We start from the raw sequence: 25,778 nt of genomic DNA on the forward strand, positions 1-25,778 counted from the left end.
CATACAATTAACTTCAAAATTTTAGTGTACCACTTACAATAATAACTACTTGGAAAGTGCTCTTAAGTTGCTTGTCCATCTTGCTGAGAAGGTCAAAGCTGACAATGTTGATCAAGCTTGCTGTTAGGTTGTCTTTGCCACTCACTATGACATTGGTGCTACCTGGACTCAAGGACGGAAGCCACCTGTGAAATGCCTGGAGGAAGAGGAAAGCAATTAATTGCATTCTTATGTCCCCTGTCAGGATCCCAAAGCACTTCACAGAGCATCCTCATAAATGCTTAGAACATGGAGCCACCCCATCCACCACCCAACATCAGCTGGGAGCACAGTAAGGGTAAGCAGCCTCATCAAGGCAACAACCCTAGTAACGGGAAGATCAAGAACAGAACTCAGGCAAGACGGTCAAATCTACCTTCCGCAGCTGGGAAGGCTCAAACATGCTCTATTCTTGCTTCTTAGTAATAAAAGAAAAAAATCTGATCTGTAGTAGAAATGTACATAACCTCCTGACGATGTTACCTGCTATGGTCAGAGCCAGAGAATGCAGTGACCACTACTGACAGGGAAATTTAGCTTTCCCACTCAACAGGAAACCTCAGGGTCTAAAACACAGACTTCTAAGCAGTAAACATCTGTCACTGTAGCCATGTTTACTCCACAGCAAGGATAAAGTACGACTCATCCAGATCAACAAAAACCCTTCCACTACCTCTCCTTCTTAAGTCTACAAAAAACCCCAAACAAAATGAAAAGATCAAGTTGACAACACACCAGCTGCTCTATGACAGCAGCTGAAATACATGTGGTGATAGTCATTCAAATCAACCTCCTGAAATGCTCCACACACCAGAGCAAGATATCCTCCCCCAAACCCATCTGTTAGCTACTGAGCACCCACCATTTCCCTTGTAATTGTGTCCCCAATGACACCAACCTCTCTGCAACATTTGAGTTCTGCTGATGCTGCTCTGCAGAGAATTGGCTGGGGCTTTACTAATCATGATCTGGTCCCTACAAAACTGTATCCAAGTGAGGAATGGCACCTCCGTCTCCAGGCCCTTCACTTGTGGAAATCCCTCAAGTGTCATTCCTGTCCTCTGTCTGGCATCCACATGAAGCAGCCAGGAGTTAAACATGAACTTCTCACATTTTTCAATATGTGAGAAACTAACAATTAACTACCCTTCACCATTTATGGTAAGCACCTGTCATGGTTTGAGCTCAGAGGGCAACTGAGCACCATGCAGCCGCTCACTCACCCCTTCCCCCTCAGGACTGGGAAGGAGAAAATAAAGCAAAAGGCTCAGGAATCCAGATAAGGACAGAGAGGGATGACTCACCCATTACAGTCATGGGCAAAAGACAGACTTGTCAGGGGAAGAAAAAGAATACCAATTTAATTCAGACACTAACAACAACAACATTTAACAGACGGTGTAGGACAGTGAGAAGCATTACCACATCTTAAAAACACCTTCCCCCCACCCCTCCCTTCTTTCTAGGCTTAGCTTTGCTCCTTATTCCTCTACCTGCTCCCCCCTTCAGGAGGAAGGATGGGGGGTGCAGTCAGTCATGCCACTTCTTCCTCCTCAGGGTGTGGGGGGAACTCCTCACATTATTCTCCTGCTCTAGCATGGTTCCCTCTCACAGGACAGCAGGGACTTCTTCCCACAGAGCCATGGCCTTCTTTGGGCACAGTCACCTGCTCCAGCGTGGGGTCCTCCACAGGCTGCAGGTGGGTCTCTGCTCCGCTGGTGACCTCCATGGGTGGCAGGGGGGCAGCCTGCCCTCTCACCACGAGCTGCAAGGGAGTGGCTCTGCACTGGCACATCTACCCCCTTCCTCCTCCTTTCTTCCACTGACCTCAGTGTTCGCATAGGTGTCCTCCTTGCAACTCCTCCTCACAACTCCCACTCCTCCTCCCAGGTTCCCCTTCCTAAATATATATTGCACAGGCGCAGCCACCATCACTAACTGGCTCAGCCTTGGTGCAGAAGCAGGTCTGACTCGGAGCTGGAGAAGCCTTGAGAAGCTTCTCACAGGGGGCCACCACTGTAGCCTCCTCCCCTGCTACCAAAAACCCCACCACACACAAACACAGCACAGCACCACAACCAAAATGGGCCAACATGCAGGCAAGGTTAGATCCCAACCAAAAAATATGTGGCTGACACTAGGCCAAAACTTAGACAAAGGTGGCAGCAATGAGAAAGTATCTGGAAGCTCCTAGGTGTACTGCCCTCTCCTTTTATAAAGGGCATGTGGCTAATTTACAGCATAAAAGTGATCCTATGTTTCTCACTCGATGCTGATGTTTGTCCACAAGAAGTGCTTTGAAACTGCCCCGACTTAAATAATTAAGTTCCAGTGCTGAAGTCCAAATGCACATGGCTGCAGTACTTCTCACCCAAGAGCACCTCGCATCTTCCCACTAGCTTCCTGTGGCAGCTTGAATATAAAGGCACTCAGCGGTCTGAGGCCAGAAAGCCAAAATAAAACACTGACAACTGTGAGATGAAGACCATTTCTGGCAATTCAGCTCTGGAGACACCACAAAAGCTTCTGCCATTACAGTAAAACACATCTGTAGAAGAATGAACTGAGTGAATTAGAGACCATAATAAACTCCACCTTCTTCCACTTTCTGTGACACATTTTTCTTTGACCTGCATCCTTCACATACCCATAAAGAAACACAGATCATTTTAAAGCAAATGTCCTAACAAAACATCTCCCACAACAGCCTCCTGGGGAGTCAGGAATAGGGAAGGAAGAGGAAATCAAGCACTCAAGGAAAAAAAAAAACAACAAAACAAACACCTCATATGGCTTAGATCTCTTGAAACAGGATGTAGGAGTTTAGCTGCAGGTGCCCAGTACTTCAGGAAACCAGGCCCCAAATCATTCCCAGTAGGTATCCCACAGAATTCAGGTTAGGCATTGACCCAGAGGTCTACGGGCCTTTGAAACATCAAACATGATGAGCATCACTCCCTTGTTCAGCAAACAATTTTTTTTTCTTGTTGGCCAACATTTTGTTGCACTACTGGATGTGAAAACACACACCAAGACGCTATAACAACCTGGTTACAGCACAAAATCAGCAAATCCCAATCGATACACTTCTCATCAATGCAACATTCCAGGGAAAGCTAAACTCCCATCCCCTCCTGCTCAGGCATGAAATTACTGACCTAAAACCTCTGGCTCACCTTTTGCTCTCACAGTGAACATTTCACTAGCCTATGGCAACCCAACAGGCTCAGTGTACAAGCGATGACAGTGATTTATTTCAAGATACATTTCCCAACCACGCAAGCTTTCTTGGGCTTCTGATCAACATTAATAAAGGACTCAGAGGAGTCAGCAGCATACAGTGGACAGGCCAAAACACGTATTATGACAGACATTTAATAATGATGATAATGGGGCCTCTTGAACAGAGCAGAGAATCCCAGCATCTGGGCTTCTATTCCAGCCAAGGGACTGGCAAGTACTGCTACGAAGGGCTTGAATGCAACTGACAATTGCTTGAATACAACTATTGTCTTTGACACTGATGAGTAAATGCCCCCTTAGAGCCAGTTGACTTGCAGGAACAAAGTTAACAGAGGGTCAGAGAAGATACTTTCTCTAGATCTCCCTCTTTCCAACAGATCAGCTGGACCACAAAAAGAAAATCAGCCAATAAAAGAAAACAGACATATACCATATAGTCAAATGCCAAGCAATTTCCCCCCTGCAAGTTTCTAAATGAGTACAATTTTTAGTTTCTTCCCCTTAATATACATCTTTTTAAAATTTTAACTTGTACACAGTACAAGCTCACAGTACCTCTGCCCATGTAAACCTCACAGAAGAAGGAGCCACCACCAGCAAGGGCCATTCCTTTCGGTAATATGCAGCAATGCAGATCGCCTGGATGGTCTTGCCCAGGCCCATATCATCCGCAAGAAGTAAACGTCCATTTCTTAAAATTGCGAAACTGGGACAATAGAGAGAGGAAATAAGAGTCAAGAAATGGGTTACTATCTGTCATGGCAGATGAGCACAACTCCCCACCAAGGCTATAATGTGATCAGCTGGAAGTGATCTGGGTTCTTCAGTAAATTTGGATCTTCTCCTTTAGTCTTAACACAAGTGAGCAACTCTCACAAATCCCTCAAAGCTTGGAAGCTCCTGAACAGAGTGGTTCAGCCCAGTCCTTAGGGACTTTGATTTCATATGAAGAGTAGTCTCAAGACCTTACAGTTATTTAAAGCACATTCTTCCATGATATTACTCGCATTCTGTCCCGGAGTTCATCCTGGCTGAGCTAAGAAAATCTTATTAATAACAGAGCCACTTTAACACCACTAAGTACAGACTTTCCTGGATTGCATCTTGAGGTCAACAACTAATGACCATATATGACGGGGACAGAGACATTTAAAAGTTTATCTCTACATACAGTTAGTCATTTTAAATCTTTCAGGGCCTGGGTCCCGCTTCCTGGGACTTTCCCGTGTGTACTTAATATTTAAAAACCAACAACAACACCACAACAGACACACTTGGGGTGCAGGGGGGAGATGACCTTACGAAATAAAAATCATACGACAATGAGGCATATAGTGAATCACAAGAGGGAGATCAGAGATGTATTACTTGATCAATTTTATGAGACTAGCAAAATGCTACTTTTCTCCTGACTCATGATGAAGAATTCTAGCTAGAAACAGGATAGATGTGTTACCCAATGAAAAAAAAAAAAATCCACACACCTCACCCCCCACACCCCCCTCCCCCCAACAAAACAAACTATACCATACCAAACAACCAAGAGCTCAGAGTGCCAGTATGTAACAGCCCAAGACTCTGGAGAGATGTGGAGCCCTGCATGGAACAGAATGCAGCCTGGGCACCAATATAAAGTACACAATTCTTTGAAAGGACTGGCTCTTAACAGCATGCAAAAAGGACATACTTCACACCTTCCCGCTGAAAGGGCATGAGGCTTGTCACAATTTTGGAGTCCACAACTGAAAGGTCAGCATCAGGAATATCTGTCTGTGATGTAGATCTCTGTATTTGAGCAGCAAAGGTTTGTATTACTGCCTCAGGCAGTGGCTCCACTTCTACTGACACGAGGCTCTGTAACACTTCCACTGCAAAGAACAGAGCAGTTTATCATCAGAAGAGGCAACATACACATAACTTGCATTATGGATGTCAGGGCACAACCCTCAACCTCATCAACAATATTACTTCCTATCCTGGAACAGCTCAAGAAAGCACTGCATCATGCACAGGTGTTGGCCTGGCCTCTTCTCTGAAGTCTATTTCAGAACCACATGATGAATCACATCTCCTCCCCTCGTATTTAGACTTGGTTATAAAAAACTGAAAGTCTGATGCCATCATTCAGAGATGATTGCTACTAATACAGCTGGAGCTGGATTATTCACACTGAGGGCAGCTTAGGGCACACTTTACTCAGAAATAAAAGTATGGATTTGAACAAAAGAGCTCCTGAAGCCTAGAAGGCTGAGGCACCTTTGGGATTCTGTGTTAAACTCCTCTGAGGTCTCCACCATCCCTGAGCGATCAGGTGTGACCTGAGACAGTTACCTGAAGCATATCGTACATCTTCAGCTTTGATAAGTCCTTTCTCCTGTTCCCAAAACACACACGGGTTTGTCTCTGTCTCCACTTCATCACCCCTTGTTTACCACGTTTGGATAAGAAGACAGGAAGCACCTCAAGACTCAAGAGAAACCGCTCGTGTACCACCATTAGCAGCACTCTGACAGCCATCCCTCAGGGACATGGTACCAACAGCAACTCCCTACTCAGCTGGTGTCCACTGCTGTTCTCCTGGACAGAAGTAGCTTGCAGGCCAGAACCAGCCCACAGGCAGCCACATGAGTCCCTCACCACTACTGTTGTTTCACCCATGAAGCCTCTCAACTTTATCTGCAACATAAAACTCCAGGTGAACTAAAAGGATCCCCAGCCTCCATCATGCAAAGACCTTGGGGCCTTCATCTTTTCAACCCATGCATCACAACAAGCAAAGCGTCAGGGCAATTGTCCTCCTAGACAACTTTATTTCAGTCTCCTTCAGCAGCCTCTCTATCCCATCCCAGAAAGATAAAAGTATTTCTTTTCAATCCAACAATAAATTTCTATGAAAACATATACCAGTTTAAAACATGCAGTGAGCTGGGGCCAGGAAAGCATGTTTAATAATCAATCTTTGACCACTGACTGAGAAACAAAAGACACCTCTACACTAGGAACACAAATGCATGTGCACAGACCCTTTATTGCAGGAAGCAACTTTTTTTTTAATTTAGTGGTTGGTTTGTATATGAAGTCAGGAAGACATAAAACAACTCTGTTTGCAAAAATAACTGAAATAAGAACTCACTATACCAGCAGTAAATGCACCTCCAGAATTCAGTAAGGTATTTTTATTTCAGTTCTCTCCAAGAAGAAAGCAGCAGGATGGACCCCTGCCATATGAAAGAGGAAAGCAAATCCAAGAAATATACATATGAAAAGATTTCCATTTGTGGTTGGGCAATGACCAAACTTTTTAAACTCTCCAGTTTAATTTATACTTCTTTAATAGCAGGAACTCTCTCCACCCGAAGTACAGCACAAGCTTGTTATTACACTCACAGACTGAGCTATGTGTTAGCATAATTGCTACAATTTGCTCACTGATAATTCTGTTGCTATTGTTCTGTACATGAGCTGGGAGAGTGATTAAGATATATCTGCCACCAGCATGATTCATCCAACAGACATTTTTTACTGAAGTGACCTTTATATAAAGATGACTGAGCAACTAGGCAAAGAGACATTAACCTCTACAAACAGTTCCCAGCTAACAGATATCTCTGCTGGAAATGGCAACCAGCCTTTTAAAATTCTTTTCTTATTTTTTTTTTTTTTATTTTGACGAAGGTAAACGAACAGGCACAAAGCAAATGACGTTCTTCAAAAAGGCACGTGCTAGAAGCCTCAAATGCCCTTACAAATTACACCTTGCAAGAAGATTTACGGAGATTTTTTCTGCTTTTCTCAAATCTGTGGGATTCTGAATACTTCATGCAATGTACACAACTGCCAGCCAGCATGGCCGAGAGCAACAGACTGGGAGATGATGTGTTTGCTCAGACTGTCTAGCATGTGCTACAGGATCAGGCCCTTTGCACATACAAAAGGCCCTTTCAGCAAATTGTGAGAGATCATCAGCTCTCACTGAAATCAGGGCCCGTCAGTATCCCAGTTCTGGAGTTTCATAATAGTCTTCACCAAGACACACACTTGTTTTCAAGATCTGGCATTCCTACAAGGCTCCACCACGTGGCTTTCAGCCCTACAACCACTACTAATGTTATTAAGACATGCATCATAGGAGCATGCAGATACTCAATTATTAAACATCCTTTGGTATCCCAGGGAAGCAGGAGTCCATGCTGGAGAAAAAAACCTACCAGAGCAACAGCATTTCAGCTCTGAAACAGTCACGCTTTCTAAGGACGTGTGTAAAGCACCTTGCTTATTATCTTTCTGAAGCTTACCCCAATCAAATTCCACTGCCACAAGTACCAAGGCAAACACAGAAGGCAGACTGGGATGATAAATAATTGTTATAATACTTAGGACTTGCATGTTATTCATCTCAAAGCACTCTATAAACTTAACTAAACATAAAAAGCTAAGCAGCCAGTGTGCTAGGAACATGAGACTGGATTATTCTGCAAAGTGGCACCCATTTAAAAAAAAACACCAAAAACAACCAACACACAACAAACCAGCTATACATTTCAGTCCAGTGAGAGACTCAGTTTCACCAGCATTATATAGATGCATAAAAACAGGAGTCTACTGGTCAACATGTACCAAGAAATGAACATTGTAGCAGCACTACGTGCTTCGAATCCACTTGCAAGGGAAAATATGATGCTCTCAAAAAGATTTTTTTGCTAAACTTTCTTTTAAGCATCCATCAACCAGCACTGAAGCATTTTAGTAGTGTATGAAATTCTGTTTCAAGCAGAATGCCTCTGCTTCAAGCAGATCTGATCAAGAGAAACAAGCAGCTCATCTTGTTTGCCTCAAAATCAACTCAGCTGTGGATTCTAACCTGCCTGGTACATCAATTAAATACTTAACAGTTGTGTGCTGCCTGCAAAGCCATTATTACCAGCAGTAACATATGAGGCCAAACCAAATCAGCTAGGCAGCACCCAGACCATAACTGTGGATGAATTGGTTGCTGCAGAAATCATCAGTTGACTTGAAAACCTAGTGCTCTGACCTGAAAAACAGTATTTGCTGGGTGTGAAATGAAATGGCACACCACCACGCACACTACTTAAAGAACTGGAAGTAAAACAGCCCGATACGTGTTTGTTTTCTAAGCAACGGGTGGCTGTGCCAGTTTATGAATTGATATACACACAAAAGGGAGCAAGGCGGGCTGGCGCTGAGGATAAGGGGAGCACAGCTTAAAAGAGTCAATAAGGCAGAATTTCTGTAAGGACAGGAAGGCTTGGCAGCCGCCATGCCAACCTCTTCAAATTTAGCAAGTAGGAACAGAGGAATCCATTTTCCTGCAACTCCTTAGTTCAAGTAGCGCTGCTGTACATTATAAGCAATAAAAATAACTTTGTGACAGTAAATACATCCATGTGCTCTAAGAAACGGCACAGAAATTCAGTGCTGAATCTGACAAAACAGAGCCACCCTCCCGATAGGCCCCTAAAGGACGGCCATGAATAACACACACTTATAGAAGTTTTGAGTCTGGGCAGTTTAAATGTCTGACAAAACAGGAAGACACTTGCTCTGCAGTTCATTAGCAATTTATCCCCCCAGAGTGAAAAGGCTTGGTCCAAGAAATGATGTTAGAATTCACATGTATCCCCAGAAAACAGCCCTAGCCAGGAAAACGCAGCTACTCACTCAGTTTGGGATAGTCCTCCAGTAGGAAACTCCACTTTCTGGTGTTCATATCTGCAATAATTAAAACAAATAATGTCATTAAGTCTCTTTTAAAAAAGACAGTTCTCTGTCCCTAAGAACAAGGCTATCCATCCATATTCTCTGCATTCCAGAACTGCTTTAAAAGAATTCTTAACTTGTCCAGCAATCAATTCTCCTCTGTTTGCTTTCAAGTTAAGCAAACAGTTTGAAGACGTCTTAAAAGCATGAGCACACATCTAGAAGTGGTGGTATCACCAGGGCAAGCCAAGGTCAGCTCCCCTAACGAACCACTGTAATGAACCCACCTGCCCAAGGATTTTGACAACCACTTTTTTCACTGCAAGAATGGATAAAAATGTGTGTGAAGGTTCCTATTTGTTAACCAACAAACTCCGACTTCAGTCAGGAACACAATCACTTTCAGCTGTACCTCTGCACCCTATGGACAATGTGCTCAGAACAGTACAGAGGAAATTCACCAGTTCATCAATACCCAAAATGTAACATGAATGCCAGACTTGTCTGGCAGGTTTATCCAGGGTTAGCACCTGCCTACAACTTCCAGGGAAGGCAGTGAATTCAGAGTCAGCTGAAGATGCAATGAGCCAGGTGGGGCCCTGCCCAAAGAACAAGAGCTCCAGGATTTGTTCCCCATGCTCACTGACCTGCTGTGATACTGTGCAGGCCACCTCATCACTCTGTGTCTCATTTCCCACATTACAAGTGGAAAAAACTGATATTTACCATTGAAATATGAATGCCAACATAAAAAGTGCTGCCCTACAGTTCCACTCGCCTCAAAAATATCAGTAAAGCTGCTGGTAAACTCAATCTGCTCAGGCAGTTGCAGCCATTATACACCACAGTAAAGCAGGAGAAATATGAGAATGTCCAATTGCATTTGATAATAAAGACAAGAACTTATGCATCGTCTCTGTACTGCTGGCAAATTACCAGCACACCCCACCTCAACAGTAAATGTAATCATACTGAGTCCTGAAATATCACCTTGGCTAACAGGCTCAGAAGAGGACATGTTCTGGCACAGAGTAAAGTGCAGGACACAGATACAGCACTATACCAGAACTAGAGGAGCTCTCAAAATCTTCACCAAAACACATCCTCTCATGCTTCTTCAGAGGGATGTACTCTCACAATCTCTCTCCTCTAAATCATTCATAGCGCTCCAAGAGCGGCCCCAACAACATTTAGAATAAAGCAGAAACAACCAGAGACTCACCATAATTTCTGGAATCCATCTGTTTGAACACTCCAATCACTTCTGAAGAATACCCAATATCAACCTCAAACCGCAAGCGAGAGATCAGCATGCACTTCCCTTTGACAAGGGCTGAGGGTTTCTTCCAGGTCTTACACATCTTCAAGAGGGATTTCACATCAACCATACTGCCAATGAAATGAGAGCCTGATGTCAGGCCACCTGCATTTTCTCCTTCCAGTGGTGCCACAACTACTGACGAAAGTTGATTTGCTGCTTCCACTAGGGAGAAAAGCAAGAGATACAGAAAAAAGAATTAGTAACAAAGAACACAGATAAGCTAAAGACGCATAGGATGCTTTGGGAAGAGAAGGGACGAGAGGATGACAAACAAACCAATCACCTTCAAGTTTAAAAGGAATGACGATTCCCTGCTTTCACTCACAGGGACAAAGAGTAGAGTGTGGACCTGGAGGAGCAGGTTGGTGGGATCTTCCACAGAGAATACAGCAGGGGCATGTGACAGTAGGTGAACAAGGGCCTGTCCAGCATTGTCACTGCATTAGGCTCCCTCTCTGTCAGGAATCCCAAAACATGGCTCACTAAGCCAGGGCAAGCAATCTGCAGAACCACATACTACAGTAAATTGCACACAGCCATACAGCATTTTCATAAACTTGCAGGGACAGGTGCATGGTGATCAATATGTGCCTGAAAAGATGGGAAGGTGCTTCTGCAAACAGCAAAGGAGAAAGATCTAAAAATATCTAACTTCTGCCTCGTGTCAATGTCTGACATGTAATCTCATGTAGGAGGAATGCTGTATATTCACAATACTGTAGGAAGGGTATCAGGAAGGAATCTAGTCCAAACCCCAAGTCTCCTTTGTTACAGTTTAAGTCCACCAACCCTTTATTCTACTGTGTTTTACAGATTGACTTGTACTTTCCCCCAGCCATCTGCACTCCTCTCTTACTAATCACTATCAACCACCTCTGTCATGATGCCAGGGCATGGGGAGAGAAGGGACGCAGCATTTTACAGCTGTTAGCCTGAGACCACAGCTATCCACACTAATAAACGTTCCACTTCTCCCTGTGTCTCTCTGCCAATCTGTACCCTTATGTTGTCTTTATTATTATAGCTGAACTGTGACAGTTAAGGAACAAGAACGATTTTTTTCCTGTATTTTTACAGCACCAAAACGGTGAAGTTTGTCCTCCAGACTCCAACTCAGATACTACAGTAACACAAAGATTCATGAACATCTCCAGAGTCCATTAGACTTGAGAACCACTAAGCAGTCTGCCTCCATGTATTTGAAGAGAGGCAACCTCCCCTATCTGGCAGCTGCTTAGAGTAAATCCATTCCTTTGAGCACTGAGCTGCACATCATGATCCTCTCTGCTTCTTTTTAAATAATACAGCTTACAAAACTTTCAAAATTTAAGTTCAGTTGTTAAAATTGGAAAAGGGATAAAGAAATAAATTCAGACACCTTCTTCCTAACCAGTTAATAAATAAACCATGTGGATTTCATCCAACTTTATTTTAAAATAAGTGACTTCCAGAATAAACCCAAGTATTTGAGATTTTTACTCCAAAGAAGTAAGAGCATCAAGTAATTTTTAAAGTAGAGGACTAGGAAACCACCAGTTTAGATTTTCTTCCCCCAATGTATGAAGCAAAAGATTTTAAATGCTAGTTTCAGCATGGCATAGTTAGATTTCACCTCTACAACTAGTACTGAAAGAAACTGGAAAAAGCCTGCATATTTTACTCTTATTTCACCACTTATTTCTAGTCTTGACTGCATGCTTAATTTATAGTACAAAGAAATGTTATACAGGACAACATTATTCAGAAGAACAAAATTAACAGTGGAAGGTTTTAAAATAATTGTTTTTACAAGACTTCAAACCAAGGCCCTTTTAAGTCAGTTCCATTTCTCAGAGTATTTTTTTCCCCTGATATCATTGCCCAATGTTGATCACATACTGTCTTCGCTTATCAACAGGAACTTTCCACAGAGAACTCAAATATTTGATAGCTTTAAGGAAAAAAGCCTGATTTCTAAAAACCATCCTCTTCATTTGCAAGCTCCTTGGTGCAGAGACTCTGCTCTCATCTGTACCTGATACACTTCAAGCAAACCAGCAGCATTTAAATTATAAATGTGTGGCAACCCACATGGGAAGCTAAAATACCAGCACTCAACTGTGGGTTTTTCAAAGTGCTCAACACAGGCCTAATTCTGTTCCCACTGAAATCAATAGTGATTTATCACTCGCTTCAATACAATGTGCTTCTGAGAAGCTTACCTGAAGTGTTTGCCTCTACCAACTCTCAATCTTTCCAGAATAAAATGTCAGGAAAAAAAGATAAAACCATCACCCTTTTTCCTTTTCCGACACTCAAAATTAATAGGAAAAAAAATGTAAAAAAAAAAAAAAGCTGTTTAAAAAGTAAATACATGAACAGACCAAGAAATTAAGCATTAGTTGGTGGAACACCCTCAGTTCTCAATACAGATTCATATGAAGTACCTACACAGCAGATATGTTCCTATGATCAGGCTTGTTGGTTGGTGAAAAATTCAACAATGGCAGAAAAAGTTAAACCTATGCTTGGTATTTAGATTACATGAAAAATGAAGTTATTGCTAATCAACTACAAAGTGTCAGAAATATGTTATGAGCTAGATGCCTAAAAGATCGGCATTATGTTTGAATAGCACCACTTTTACTACTCCAGACAGTAACAAAGCTAAAAAATAACAACTACAGAAGGCAGGGGAAGGGGGTCAAGATTTGGATTCTTTTTTATCATTCAACAAGCCATTTACTTACTGAAACTGCTGTAATCTTCCAGGCTGAAATTCCATTTTTTCATAGCAGGATCTAAAATAGGGCAGAATATGAATCATTTGGGGTAGAAAAAAAGGGTGGTGTGAAACATTTATACGAGGTAAGAAAGAATTCAATCTACTCGTGCAAACTTTTGGACTCACATCTGAAAAACAGTATGCCCAAGTTTACAGCTACATGACACCAAAAAAGCCATAGGGCATATCAATACTAAGACAAGAAGAATGCAGCAGCCATTCACAGGGAGCAGCAACACCTGGGTGAAAGAAAAGTAGAATATAACAAATAAAGGCAGGGAAAAAAGATCAGAAGCAAGCCAAAAGGTGGAGATTCCACTGCTCTCAGTAACCCAGTTAACATAATCAGCTCATCAACTCTGAACTACAGCTAAGTGACCCATTTTCCCATACCAATTCACTCCCAAAAGATGCTGACCAGCTGCCATGCCAAACTTCTTAGAGCACTGTTCATAAAGGAGAGCTTCTGATTTCTTGACTAAATCCAAGCTCAAGCTATTTATGACGAGAATGTCCTTCCAATTTCAGCTGTCTTTATTTTTCCAGCCCCCCATTAATATCACATATGCTTCCCCAGCAATAGCTGCACTGCTAAAAGCATATAGCAACCACAGTTCTAGCAGATGCTGACACTTCTCTTCAACGTAAAATGAAGATAACAACGAACAATCAATTCTTACCATAGCTTTTGCTTGGTATCTTCTTAAACAGAGCAATAAGTTCAGCATTATACCCTATTTTCACCTGGAATCGGTCTTCCCCATATTTCACACATTCTCCTTTTGTAACACTATTTGCTTTCTTGTAAGAGGCAGCTTCAAAGTTAGAGCCTGCACCAGCGGAGTTGGTCAACTTCTGCATCCTACCACTGGCCTGACAGGCACCACCTCCCCCTTCTCTTTCTGTTGGTCTACTTGTGTTCATCAGCATTTCTGAATCACTCAGGGTGGCACTGCTTGACGGTGAAACATATTTTATGGCAGATTTGTTCTGACTTTGTAAATCTTTACTACCATCAGGGTGCCCGTTATCAATTAATCTAGGATGAGATGGTTCTGCAGGGTTTTTGAAAGCTGGGTAGCATTTGGCCTGCTGGAATGTACCAAGATTAATTAAAGCTTGTTGTCCATGTTCCTGGCCACCAGCATTCACGTAATGTTTATGGGAATAACTCAGAGAATTTGGGATTGTTGTAGGGAACCGCTTAATGCCACTTGCTTGTTCTGAGTCCTCTGAACAATTCTTTTGTTGCTCTCCATGTGAGCCAGCCATCTGTTGGTTTGCAGTGTAATGATCATAATCTTTCTGAAGATAGCTCTTCTGCTCCGCAGGACTGTTTGGATTCTGTTGGCGCTGGGTAATGAACCTGACATGATTGTATTCTTCCTTCAAGTTTTCCTGACTGCCTGGACTCTGTTCTTTCACCTGAGGTCCAGTGATCACCACGTGCCCACCTCTCTGGGCTGCTAGCCTCTCTGCTCTCCTAGCCAAAGCCTTCTGGCGGTTCTCTTCAATTCTTCTCTTTTGTTCCTCTGTAAGGCCTGATGACATCTTCCACAATTCAAACAATAAGTCTGAATCAAAACTGCATCAGGAATCAATCAGAGGCACCTGCTTCTTTCGAGGAATGGAGGCCACACTAAAAAAAAAAAAACAAACAAAAAACCAGAAAAAAGAGACAAAAAATTTCAACTGTTCCCCCCCAAAATTCTTATTGTATTGATAACTCAGTGTTATTAATGACTGAGTATTACTGCAACCGATCCTACACAACAACACAGTAGTACAGCAAAGCTGTCTGACCAGTGTTGAGCCATGAGCCATTATCAGCAAACAGATGCTGACAACCACTGCTGGGGCTTTGCAGCCCTACATAGATAAAACATATGGAAGGAAAAGAAAACCCCTATTCTACAACAGCTCTAAGCGCTCTTCTCTGCAAATCCCAGCAGAACTGATAAAGCAGCGAAGCACAGGGACACCCTGCACTGCAGAGCCAGCCCTGCAAAGGCAAATGCAGGCAAAGCAATACATCTCTGCACAGTCTTATGTGGAAGTTTTTCATATTTCTAATACCAAACAGCAAAGATGGTACAACAACCCATCTTTCCTGATCACCTTCAGTTCTTGGGCATCTCACAGCATGTAGCAGATATGTACTGAACGCCAAATGGCAGAGTCAGATCCTGCCTTTGACCTTCTGATAAAAGCGTAGACCTGGCTCCCACCACACCTCCCAGGAGCTGGCCTCCCTCCATCTACTTCCTGCCTCATGCCCCAGGGCCTGCCCGCCTCATCTGGCGCTCAGGACCTACTTTCCTCACCATCCCGTAAGAAATGAGGTTCACTCCTTGCCCCGCTCCTCTCCCAGGCACCTGGTTCCCCATTTCCACAGAGGTTCCGGCCCGCATCCCGCAGGCTGGGGTCTCCCGCCGTCCTCAGGGATGACCCACCACCCCACCGGGGCGCAGAGCTGCAGGCCGCAGTCCCTCCCGGCCCCCCGGGGACTCCACTACAGCCCGCCCTGGGCTCAGCCCCGGCCCAGCCGCTTTCCCCCCGCCACCGGCCCGCGCACCCACCGTCCGGCAGAGGCCCCTTACACCGCCGCCAGGCGCGCAGCCGCGCAGACTACAACTCCCAGGAGCCCCCGCTCCACTACCCGGCGGCACCAGGCGCCCGGAGGCGCACAGCATGCCGGGAATTAGATAACGGCGCGCGGGGCGCTCGGCACGCTAGGAAATGTAGTTTTCCCCTCATGACGCCATCTTAGGGGCGCTGAGAGCGGCGCGGTGTCGCCGCAGGAGTCGGGGAATTGGAGGCCGCCCCCGCCACCCTCTTGCCGGGGCTCGGCTCAGGCCCACATACGAGTTGCGGGGACCCTGTCTGGTGTTGCCCCTGACAGCACCCAGTGCTGCACGGCTGGGGCAGGGCTCCCTCACTGGTTGCCTCTGGTGTGTGGGGCCTGGCACAAGAAGGTGTGTGGCTTTTAGATGGGTGACTATGAGCAGGGAATAAAAAGTGGAGGTAATGCATGAGAAAGGGTGAAAACACTGTTGTAAGCAGTGAGGTGGGAATCCACCCCAGGGTGTTAAGAGCAGTGACTGACAGTTGGTGCAAATATCTGTAATCTTTGGAAAGTGGTGGAGATGAGGAGATGCCCTTGGCAACTGGAAGAGGGCAGAAGTCCCTACAAGAAGGGCCCAAAAGAGGACCCAGAAAACTACAGGCCCATTAGTCTTACTCCAATCCCTGGAAAAACAGTAGAGCAAGTCTTCCTAGAAACTATCAAAAATCAAATGAAGCAGGTGATTAGGAAAAGCCAGCGTGTATTTACCAAAGGCAAATCATGCCAGGCTAACCCGATCACCACCTACAACAAAATAACATTGTCTACATGGGGAGAGGAGTGAATGTTGTTTACTTGGACTTAGCAAAGCATTTGACCTTGTTTCCTACAGCCTCCAAACTGGCCAGATACAGACTGGAAGGGTGGTCTGTGAGATAGGTAGGAAACGGGCTCACAGGCTGCATGCAGAAGGCAGTGATCAATGGGTCTTAGTCAGGCTGGCAGCCTGTCACAAGTGGGGTCCCACAGGGGTTGATACCGGGCCCCATGCTGTTCAACAAGTTGCACTGGAAGGGGTTTCATCTTGATACAAGAAAGACATTTTTTACATTGAAAACAACCAATCACTGGAACAACCTCCCTGGGGACATGGTGAGGCCCCCATCCCTGCAGATTTTCAAGATGCAATTGGACAGGGTGCTAGATAATCTCATCTAGGCTCCCTTTCCCTCAAAAGATTGGACCAGTTGATCTTTCGAGGTCCCTTCCAACCTAGGCTGTTCTATGATTCTGTGAACACCTTCGTAATAAGGTAATTACTCATATTTGCATCAAAGTTCTGAATAAAAGTGTCTCCCAGGGTTTTAATTATACATGGGGCTTGATTATACACATCAAGCCGCCCTTCCTGGAGAGTCATGATGCCCATGTGCATGACCAGAGTGATACCTAGGGTGAAAGCAAAGAAAAGACCCTGGGGAGCACCATAACCCCCTTCCATCTCTGACTTTCACTACCCTGCCCAGTAGCAGGTCTGAAGGCAACATCCCTGGCCTCAGGTGCTGTTTTCTCCCACCTGACAGACCCTTTAGCTGGGGACTCCAAAGCCAGCTGGCTGTTTCACAGTTCATTCTTCTCTCTGCTGGTTAATTAGAAAAGGTTATCCTTAAATTGCTTCCTGATTAAGCAGCAGTGACTGCCATTAGTCAGGAGCTCATCAGCCCGAGAAAAACAAGGCAGCCAGCAAGAATGAGGTGCGACTTGACACACAGCACAACCCTGGGAGTGCTGTTACTCACCTGGGAATCACACACGCACAGGCGTGAGCACACCACGTGCACACAGGCGTTCACAAACACTCCACTTGTAAAGAAAACCACAGGGCTGAGAAGAGGTCCGGGTCCAGCTTCTCTGAAGAAAAATAGTAAAAGTCAAACCTTCTTCCGGATCCCTGGACCCCTCACTGCAGAGCAGGTTTGCTAGGAAAGGATGCTCAGCCGTGGGGTCTGTGTTCAGATCCTTTGCCATCGCCCTTTCTTCCCCTGCAAGCCAGCAGGATTCAGCTGGCTACACAGCAGAGAGAGAAAGGAACGGATGAGAGACCTTTTTTTCTCCTTCTTGTCACACTTTTAACTGCCCAAAGCTAAACCAGATCTCAGTCTCACATATGGGAGAGAGAGAGAGAACATGCAGAGCATAACCCTGCAACTGTTTCCAGCCACCTTCTGCCCCACAGCAGCTATCCAGTTCCAGGTGTCTGGTGATAGTTCCTTCTGCTTTGGGAGATCTGGGGAAAAAAATCCCAAAATCAAACAACTTGGCAAAAGTGGATAAAAACCTTTATGGGGGACTGTCCCCAGCTCGTGAAAATTATGAGAGCAGAGCATCATTTGCAGAGAGCTCTTGGGCTGCACGGTCAGGCAGACACGCGGACAGACGTTGAAGCATTTGCTCCATATGGCACAACTTCAGCGAGGCACAAGGAACAGCCCAGCCATGCAGGGAACAGACCTACAAATTGAGAGGCTGTTTGCAAGCAGTTTGCTGGTAGAACTCCAGGTGTCCTTTCAGTCAGAACATGCTTCCAGCAGTGGCTTGGACTCACCCTCCACTGGGTAAAGGAGCAGTATGAAAATCCTGGGAGGACTGGGAGGGTTAGCATGCCCCAGCTCTGCTATGGAGGAAATGGTTCACCTACTTCTGAAGAAACTCTCACATCGGTGAAAAAACATAAGGAAATGGGGTTCTCAGTGCTGTTCTTACCAGGATCTTTCCATCACTTGGATCATGCTCTAAACATCCTCTCATGGGCTGGGCTGACTGGGCTGGACTGATGGCTCCCAAATGAGGATGGAACTGCCTGCGTTGTACATCTTGTATAAGCAGCAGCTAATACTCGAAATACGAGTGACCTAAGATTCCAGAACTATCCTGGAATCTCATGGATTGTCCTCCGAGGGGTTTTGAGCTGCTCTTAGGAGGTCCTACTGCTGTCATATTGAGTGTATTTGCCCCATTCCGCCGCCTTGCCAGCACACGTTGGTGGTACTCCACGTGGACAGAGGTGTCTGCCTTCATCTTGGATGTGTGGTCAGTCTGCACTCTCTGCTGGGGCTGAATTGCACACAGAGCTGCTGTGTGTAGCAAGGCCATACAGCAGACAACTGGAAATCAGCCCAGACTAATGGCTCTCAGATGCCCCAGCTTCTTGGAGGGTTTTGGTAGTCCACACTGAGCTCAGAGACACCATTACCCATGCCCAGATGTGCCAGTCTTTGACCAGATGTGGAGAACTTGTAGTTGCACCTTCTAAAATAAATTAATCCCATGCTCATGAGCCTTATCAGTTCCTTCTCAGCTAAAACCAGTCAAGTGGCTTGACTGGGGACATGCAGATCAGCTCTTCAGAGAAGGTCTTGGGACAGGAGAGTCAGAGAAAGGCCCTCAGACCGGCAGAGCTTCTTCTGGTTGGAGAAACCCTTTCTTGTGGGCTGCTAGGGTCTGACCTGAATACTTGTTCCAGCACCTGTCCTCTGTAGGCTGCCAGGTTGTGCTTCCTTTACTCTGGTTTAGGGTCCTCAGCGGGGTCTAAGCTTCCTAGTGGGGAACCAGAGCCCTGGGCTTGGGGGGCCAGGGCATGCTTGGATTTGGGGGGATGCTGACCCTGCATCACTCCCCATACCAGTTCTCCCTGGATTTCTTTTCTTAGACAGCTGTTAACCCCCTCAACTTTCCCTCTGCCATCAAGGCATATCAAGGACCGTGGCTTGCTGTCCCATTTGACAGCCCAGCTACTACTGCAAGTTAACTCTGAATCAGGCCCTTTCTCCGAGCATATTTATAGCACCAAAGACAAAGTTTGGAGTTTGCTGAATCCAGCTGCCCTTGAAACTCTGATGAAAGAGAACCTGCAGAGGCTTTTCTATGAGCTTTTCTAGCATGAGAAGGTTGCTCCCCTCCTCTGACTGCCAACTCAGTGAAGACCACTTCTTTTTCCCTGCTCTGGCCACCCGGTGCAAGGAAAATTAGTCACCCTCCACTCTTTTGAAGCAGCTTCTTTTATCTACACAGCTTGTTCTTCCCTGGTATGCTGAAGCCTTCCTGCTCTTGTTTATAGTACAACCCCTCCGACAGATTGCAGGGTCTCTTTTTTGCCTTCTGTCCTTCTTGGCTGGATTCCTCTCCGCAGCTCCAGTCCAGAGCAATGGTTTGCACAGCACATGGCCTCCGCTTCGCTGCCAGGCTGCTGCCATGGTCACAGGGCTGATGCAAAGCTGAGCTGAATCTTGATCTTTTATGAGATGCAGCCTAGGTGTAGGGGACAGTTCACTGGCACCCAGAACAAAGATTTAGAAGAGTGAAAAAAACCCCACATCCTACATTGAGATGCAAACAGTGTTTCCAAAGCTAGTGTGTCACCAACATTTAACACAAAGTGAGCTGTCATCCATCTGGGTTGAGGACACTAGCAATGTGGACACTCCAATGTCTTATAATATGCTTAAGATCAGGCAGAGCACATCCTGCTGCTCCACACAACTGGGTTTTTTTGTCCAGATCCTGAACAGAACTTTATCTTGGTGAAACACAGTTGAACTGGCAGAAGGGTGCGAACGTAGAAGGAAAGGCTTGTGTGCACACACAGAGAATTTAACTGTATAAGCTTTATTTCCTTAGGAAACCAGGCTAAACAAACCAAAGTTGCATTCCCGGTTCTATTCTGGAGCTTAAATTACTGGCCTGGTTTTCAAGCTCAGAATAAGCAGCTAATCCTATGGCCTTAGTGTTGATGTGAAGTCAACTTTTGAGATCCTGTTTGTTAAAGCTAACCACAGTTCTCTGCCCTTTCTCTTCCTGGTGTACGAGAGACCCAGAGGTACAGAGAAATCTTTTAAGCAGGAGCATCAGAGGTCACTGATGTTAAATAATTAATCACCAATGTAATATTAATGGTCCTTTGTCCTTGCACAGGAGCAGCATCTCTCCTTGGAGGATCTCAAAGCATACTCCAGACCAAGAGGAGTTGGCAGAGCAGCTCTGGACTTCTGCAGGATGCAAAGTCTGATGCCAGGGGGGTTTCCAAGAGACAGGTCCAAGGTTGTGGCATGCCAAAGATTTTCCTAAAAGCCCTGAGCTTACAGTGAGTTCTGATACAACTGTTTGCCATCCTCTGCTGTGACTTAGATGAGAGCAGTGTAAGACCACCGCTTTAATTAGGAATGTGGACTCGGCACAGGACTCCCTTCTGACTCAGTCTTCGCTCAACCAATGATGCAGGAAGGCTGCTCTCATCTTAGAAACCTCCATGAATGCAGTGTATGGAAAGTGAGCCAGAATCTGGCCTTGGCAAACAGCACACTTAAGCACACGCTTACTTGAAGTGTGTGCTTAAGCTTGTTAAGCCTCCTCCTTCAACAGAGATGATTTTCCTTTATGTTGGGAGTCTCATCTGCTACAGAAGGGGGGAGTCACAAGGTGATTTGTTTGTTATATTTTGTATAGCAGCCTGATCTAGAAAACACTTGCTGTCAGCTGCAGTATTTTGCTACCAGCTTGTCTCAGTGACTTCCACTGGGCTCCTTGGGATAGCAATTATTCCACAACAGGGAGTGCTCTTGAAGTGTCGGGGCAGTGTGCTCACAAGACACTGCTGCAGTCTGCCTGGGCGGTGCTCATTATAAATAACAAGGGTCATAGGTAATGCGAATGCACATGCCTTTATTTAGGGGGAGTATTTCCCCATTTTGATCACAGTAAAAATTCTGATAGCCAGATCCCGAGAAACAGCTACAAAGGTTCTGTTTGAAAGAATGTGACTACAGAAAGCAGATGCTCATCAAGTTAAATAAGGAATTTAATTAGCCTGCATTTTATCTTGTTTTCAACAATATGATGACAAATCGCATCTTAATAAAATAACATTAGGGAGCAGCACAATTCCAGTGCTTCAGGAAATGAGAAGCAGTATAAGTTATAGTCCTGTTCCCACCGAAGAAGTCATTCTCATTCAGAAATCTGACATGATGTTAAGATGGATAATGTTTTAGCAAAATGGTCCTCTAGCATTTAGAAAGATTTACAGCCACTTTTGGCTTTAAAAGGCTTAATATAGGGCAGTGGGGGAGAAGGAAGTGGCATGAATAGCTCAAGGGACTGGTAGTGCAATTAATATATTTTTATTCCTGTGGTGGCACAGGCGTGCAGGGTTCTTTACAGGTGAATAAAGAGTTGACCTTTCCCCAGTGGAGCCATATACAGACATTATACATTGTACAAACATCAGGTTTAGTGTTTGTCATGTCGTCGAATATGTCCAAATTCAATTACAAACTCACATTTGATCTAGGAAATCAGTTTTGTGTAACATTGTGAGGACAGGTCTTGCCTCACCCTGCGAAAGATTCATGAAGGATCCACAGAAAGTTCTCTCATGTCATGGTTTGAGGCCTGCAAAAGTTTGTCTAAGCTCAGTTGTAACTTCTGGGGCTTGAGCAACTAATGCTGTTTGTAATATTTCTGTCCAGTAAAAAGGATTACAAAACACGAGAGTTAGTTACAACAACAAAAAATAATGAGATTTGCTTCATTATACAAGAATAAAGGAACTACTCATCTCAGCGCAGTTGTCCACTGAATCCTTATTTTTGTCTATACCAGGGAACAGATCCATGGTTTAGGTGCTAGATCATAGGATTATCACATAGCTATCTACTATAAAATGCAGTTTGATCTTGGGTGATATCTTGAGCCACTTGCTGATCCTATGTTATAACAACAGTTATTCCTGGTGGTCTATTTGACATTTTCCATCTTTCAGATTCAGTGGTTGCTCCATAGCTCTTGTATTAGGAAAGGAGAAAAGTGCAAGAGTTGTCTGACTGGACCTCTTGTCACATGAGGGTGCACACATACACAGACAGTACACGCATTGAGTTTATACATGTACATGTATATGTATTTGTGCGTATACAAAAATATATATTTGCTAATAGAGTAATTTTCTGGATTCATGATTTAATGTATTAATCTGAGATTATGCTGCTATTGCTAAGGAAAGAAATGCTCCAGAAGTTGTTGATGAATTGGGAGTCTTCTGCCAGTAACTTCTTGGCCTGCACTTAGTTTATGTTGATGAGGGCTGAAAGCTGTTGCTTTCTGACAGCTGTTCACTGGTGTATGTGAAATGAGTTTATGATTCGTGATCTAGGCCCTAGAAAACAGATGTCCATGCTACAAAACCCACCTTAGCTATTTAGACCCTCACTAACACCATCTAGAAGGATGGTCATGAGCTCTGCTCATTGCTACGGGGCAGCCTTGAATCAAAAGGCAGTGCAGTAGTATGGGTTGGAAGTGGGTCTCCTCTTTCAACAGGCAACAAAGTCCTTTTAAAATTATCTTGCAGGAGCTAGATCCAAGACTGAGTGTGGAAGGGTGAGGTTTTCCCTTCTGTCTATTGGTGGAAAAAATTTTGAAATGTATTGACCTGGAAAATCCAAACTCAGAAGCAGCAGCTGGGTTTTTCAAGCAAGTCCTTTGTTTCCTTCCTTGTTGTTCATCTGGATTCAGTGTACCACAGAGAAATCAAGCATTGCCTCTGAGGTCAAGTAAAGTTTGGAAATGGCCTCCATTTCCATACAAATTTGGCAGGATGGGTGGTGCTGCCCCATGCTCTGAGAACACTGCTTGCTGGATGTGAAGGGCTCAGATCTGTAAGCAGTGGTGGGGATGACTTTTCTCACTGGCAGAGCTGTTTGCAGAATTGGACCCTGAGCCCTACTGGAGCAAATTGTGAAGCAATGTACAATCAAATCAAGGTGCTGACTGTGACTGCATCATGGCACAATATCATGCTGACAGAATTTGAGGCTAGAAGCAGTGACATTCATGTCTAGCGATGTCTAATACATCATGTGGTTGTAAAGTGACAACTGAGTCCTGGAGGACAAAGACTAACCCTCATATGTCCTGCAAATATTTTCCAGTCCACAGGCAAGTTAAAGACCGGGTCTTGACAATCCTTTGATGCAGCGCCTGAACTTGATCTCTTAACAGCAGAACAGGTAGTTCCCTCCAAATTTGCACATGCTGTCGGGTTTTATTCATGGTCATGACACCATGAGATATTAATGATCCCTGTGGATGCAACCAACTTTTTTAATAGATTTTCCAGACTTTTGTTAATTACTTAATTGACACACAGTAATATAAGAAATGAAATGTATTCCTATAGGGCAGTTGTTTCTTCAGATAGGCACCAGCTATTTGCAAGCAGGATTAAAAACAAAGGAGAGAAACATTTTCAGTTGTCTCTGCTTCATCCCCCATTTCAGCAACACAGCTGATATATTGCCATGTACTGATTCCACTACCTGGGATTTGTCGAGGTTGAGAACTTATTAGTGCTTATTTGAGGGAGGAGGGAGAGAGAGAGGGAACACAGCTTGTATAAATCAGATTAAAGTAGTGACAACTCCTAAGCAATGCTCATTCCAGGAACAAGCTCACTATGTGATAACACCACTGCTATAAAAGAAGTGCATTTTGAATGCATGCTACTTTTCAAATACCTGGTAGGTCATGAGTTCTTGAGGCTTAGTTCCTAGAAGAGAAAACAGGATTGTTGGAAAAGTTAAATACTCTAGATGGAGAGTATCTGAATGATTTAATAGGTGAGAGACCTAACAGCCACTGGACCTTGCTTTGCCTGTAGTTGATGGTTCAGAACCATCTTGGGTCAGAGTAGAGTAGAAACTGTTACAGTTGATACAGACTAAATGAAAAAATCAAGGTCTTGACCCAAACATAGTGAGCAAAGAACTCCACTGTGTGCCGTGATTAACCTTGGCTTGCACATTCAGTGGGAAGGGCATGGTTAAATGCAAACCTAGAAGAACAAACTCCTGTCTCTCCTCTCAGTGTGGTTGCTGGACATCAGGACCATGAAATATTAATAGTCAGTGCGTGTAAACAGTCCCTCTCTCTCCCTGATACACAGACGATGTGCATCTGTCTTTGCTTCCAATCACAGAGCTCAGCTCAAGCTGTGGACTTCGCTTGGGAGCCCTTGATGCACCCAGCAGCAGGGCAGCTTTGCTACCGGTGGTGAGTCTGGGCTTGGCAGGTGGCTCCAGCTTCCTGACTGTCACCCTGGCATCTTGCATCAGCACTAAAAACCCCTGTATTATTTTTATGTGATACATTAATTTCTTTTTTTCTCACAAAGCAGAACATGAGAAAAGGGTTGGAGGCAATGTGAGGTGACTGGACGATAGGTAGGAGGGTAGTAGGAAAGAAAGGGGAGAGCCACAGTTGCAAGCAGAGAGATCTTTAGTAGTTCTACCAGTATCCCATCCCCTTTTCCCATCCCTCTTACACACATACACACACAGACACACACAGAGGGAGTTGAACAGTGGCAGATGAGGGAAGAAAATAGATAAATAAAAGTGTCAGTAGGATGGATTGGTTTGCACTTGGTCTCCTCTCATCTCTCTGCATATATCTGCTGGTATGTAAAGATCACACAACCAAAGGACTTGGCACTGACCCGGACAATTTATACCACTTAATGTCAAAATGAATCAAAAAGAAAAATGTAGGAAGAGGGTGGTCAGGGAAGAGAACAAAAGGAAATTAGTTTTTTTTCCTGTGTACATCAGGATTTCATTGGGACAGCAATTTTGTGGGAGCACATATTGCCAATGCCACTGCAGGAGCAGCTCTGCCTCAGAGATAAGAAACTGGGTGGGCAGTTTCCTGTGCTGAGATCCCTCATGTTTTTGATCCTCATCTGCCTAAATGAGAGCTCCCCGAAAGGCATCAGACTCAGACAGGGGTGAGTTCAGCAGCAGAGTCTGAACACACGATAACTTCAGACAGAAGAGACACCACCTGCCTCTGCAAGCTCTCCTGATACAACACACCCAAACCACATCAGGGAGGGCAAAAGGGGAATATATCTCAGGGTACTCTTGGTCAATTCTCCTGTGATTTTTCAATTTTCCAGTAAGCTGGTGTGTCCAGAGGAAACTCTTCCCCTCTGTGTAGTGCCACCATGTAACTGAAAAAGGAGCATCCCTACAAAGAGATTGTTGGTCTGCCTGCTCTGCCTTTTGCCTGGA

General features: G+C 44.5%; 1 protein-coding gene across 3 annotated transcripts in view; it reads right to left on the reverse strand.

Annotated features, from left to right (window-relative positions):
- The window catches only part of SMARCAL1 (SNF2 related chromatin remodeling annealing helicase 1), a 40,425-nt gene extending 24,677 nt beyond the window's left edge, over positions 1-15,748 (reverse strand). For 2 of the 3 annotated variants that reach the window (XM_074873506.1, XM_074873508.1), the window contains exons 1-8: positions 15,668-15,748; positions 13,769-14,727; positions 13,054-13,104; positions 10,226-10,486; positions 8,965-9,015; positions 4,970-5,150; positions 3,838-3,988; positions 38-196 (exon numbers count right to left, since the gene is read on the reverse strand). In XM_074873506.1, coding sequence (XP_074729607.1) covers positions 38-196; positions 3,838-3,988; positions 4,970-5,150; positions 8,965-9,015; positions 10,226-10,486; positions 13,054-13,104; positions 13,769-14,639 — 1,725 coding nt within the window. In that variant the 5' untranslated portion in view covers positions 14,640-14,727; positions 15,668-15,748. Of the gene's footprint in view, positions 1-37; positions 197-3,837; positions 3,989-4,969; positions 5,151-8,964; positions 9,016-10,225; positions 10,487-13,053; positions 13,105-13,768; positions 14,728-15,412; positions 15,631-15,667 lie in introns of those variants that run through there. The other variant, XM_074873507.1, reaches the window with a different exon arrangement.
- Between the last annotated feature and the right edge of the window lie 10,030 nt (positions 15,749-25,778).

Source organism: Strix uralensis, chromosome 6, assembly GCF_047716275.1.
Source record: "Strix uralensis isolate ZFMK-TIS-50842 chromosome 6, bStrUra1, whole genome shotgun sequence".
Taxonomy (NCBI): domain Eukaryota; kingdom Metazoa; phylum Chordata; class Aves; order Strigiformes; family Strigidae; genus Strix; species Strix uralensis.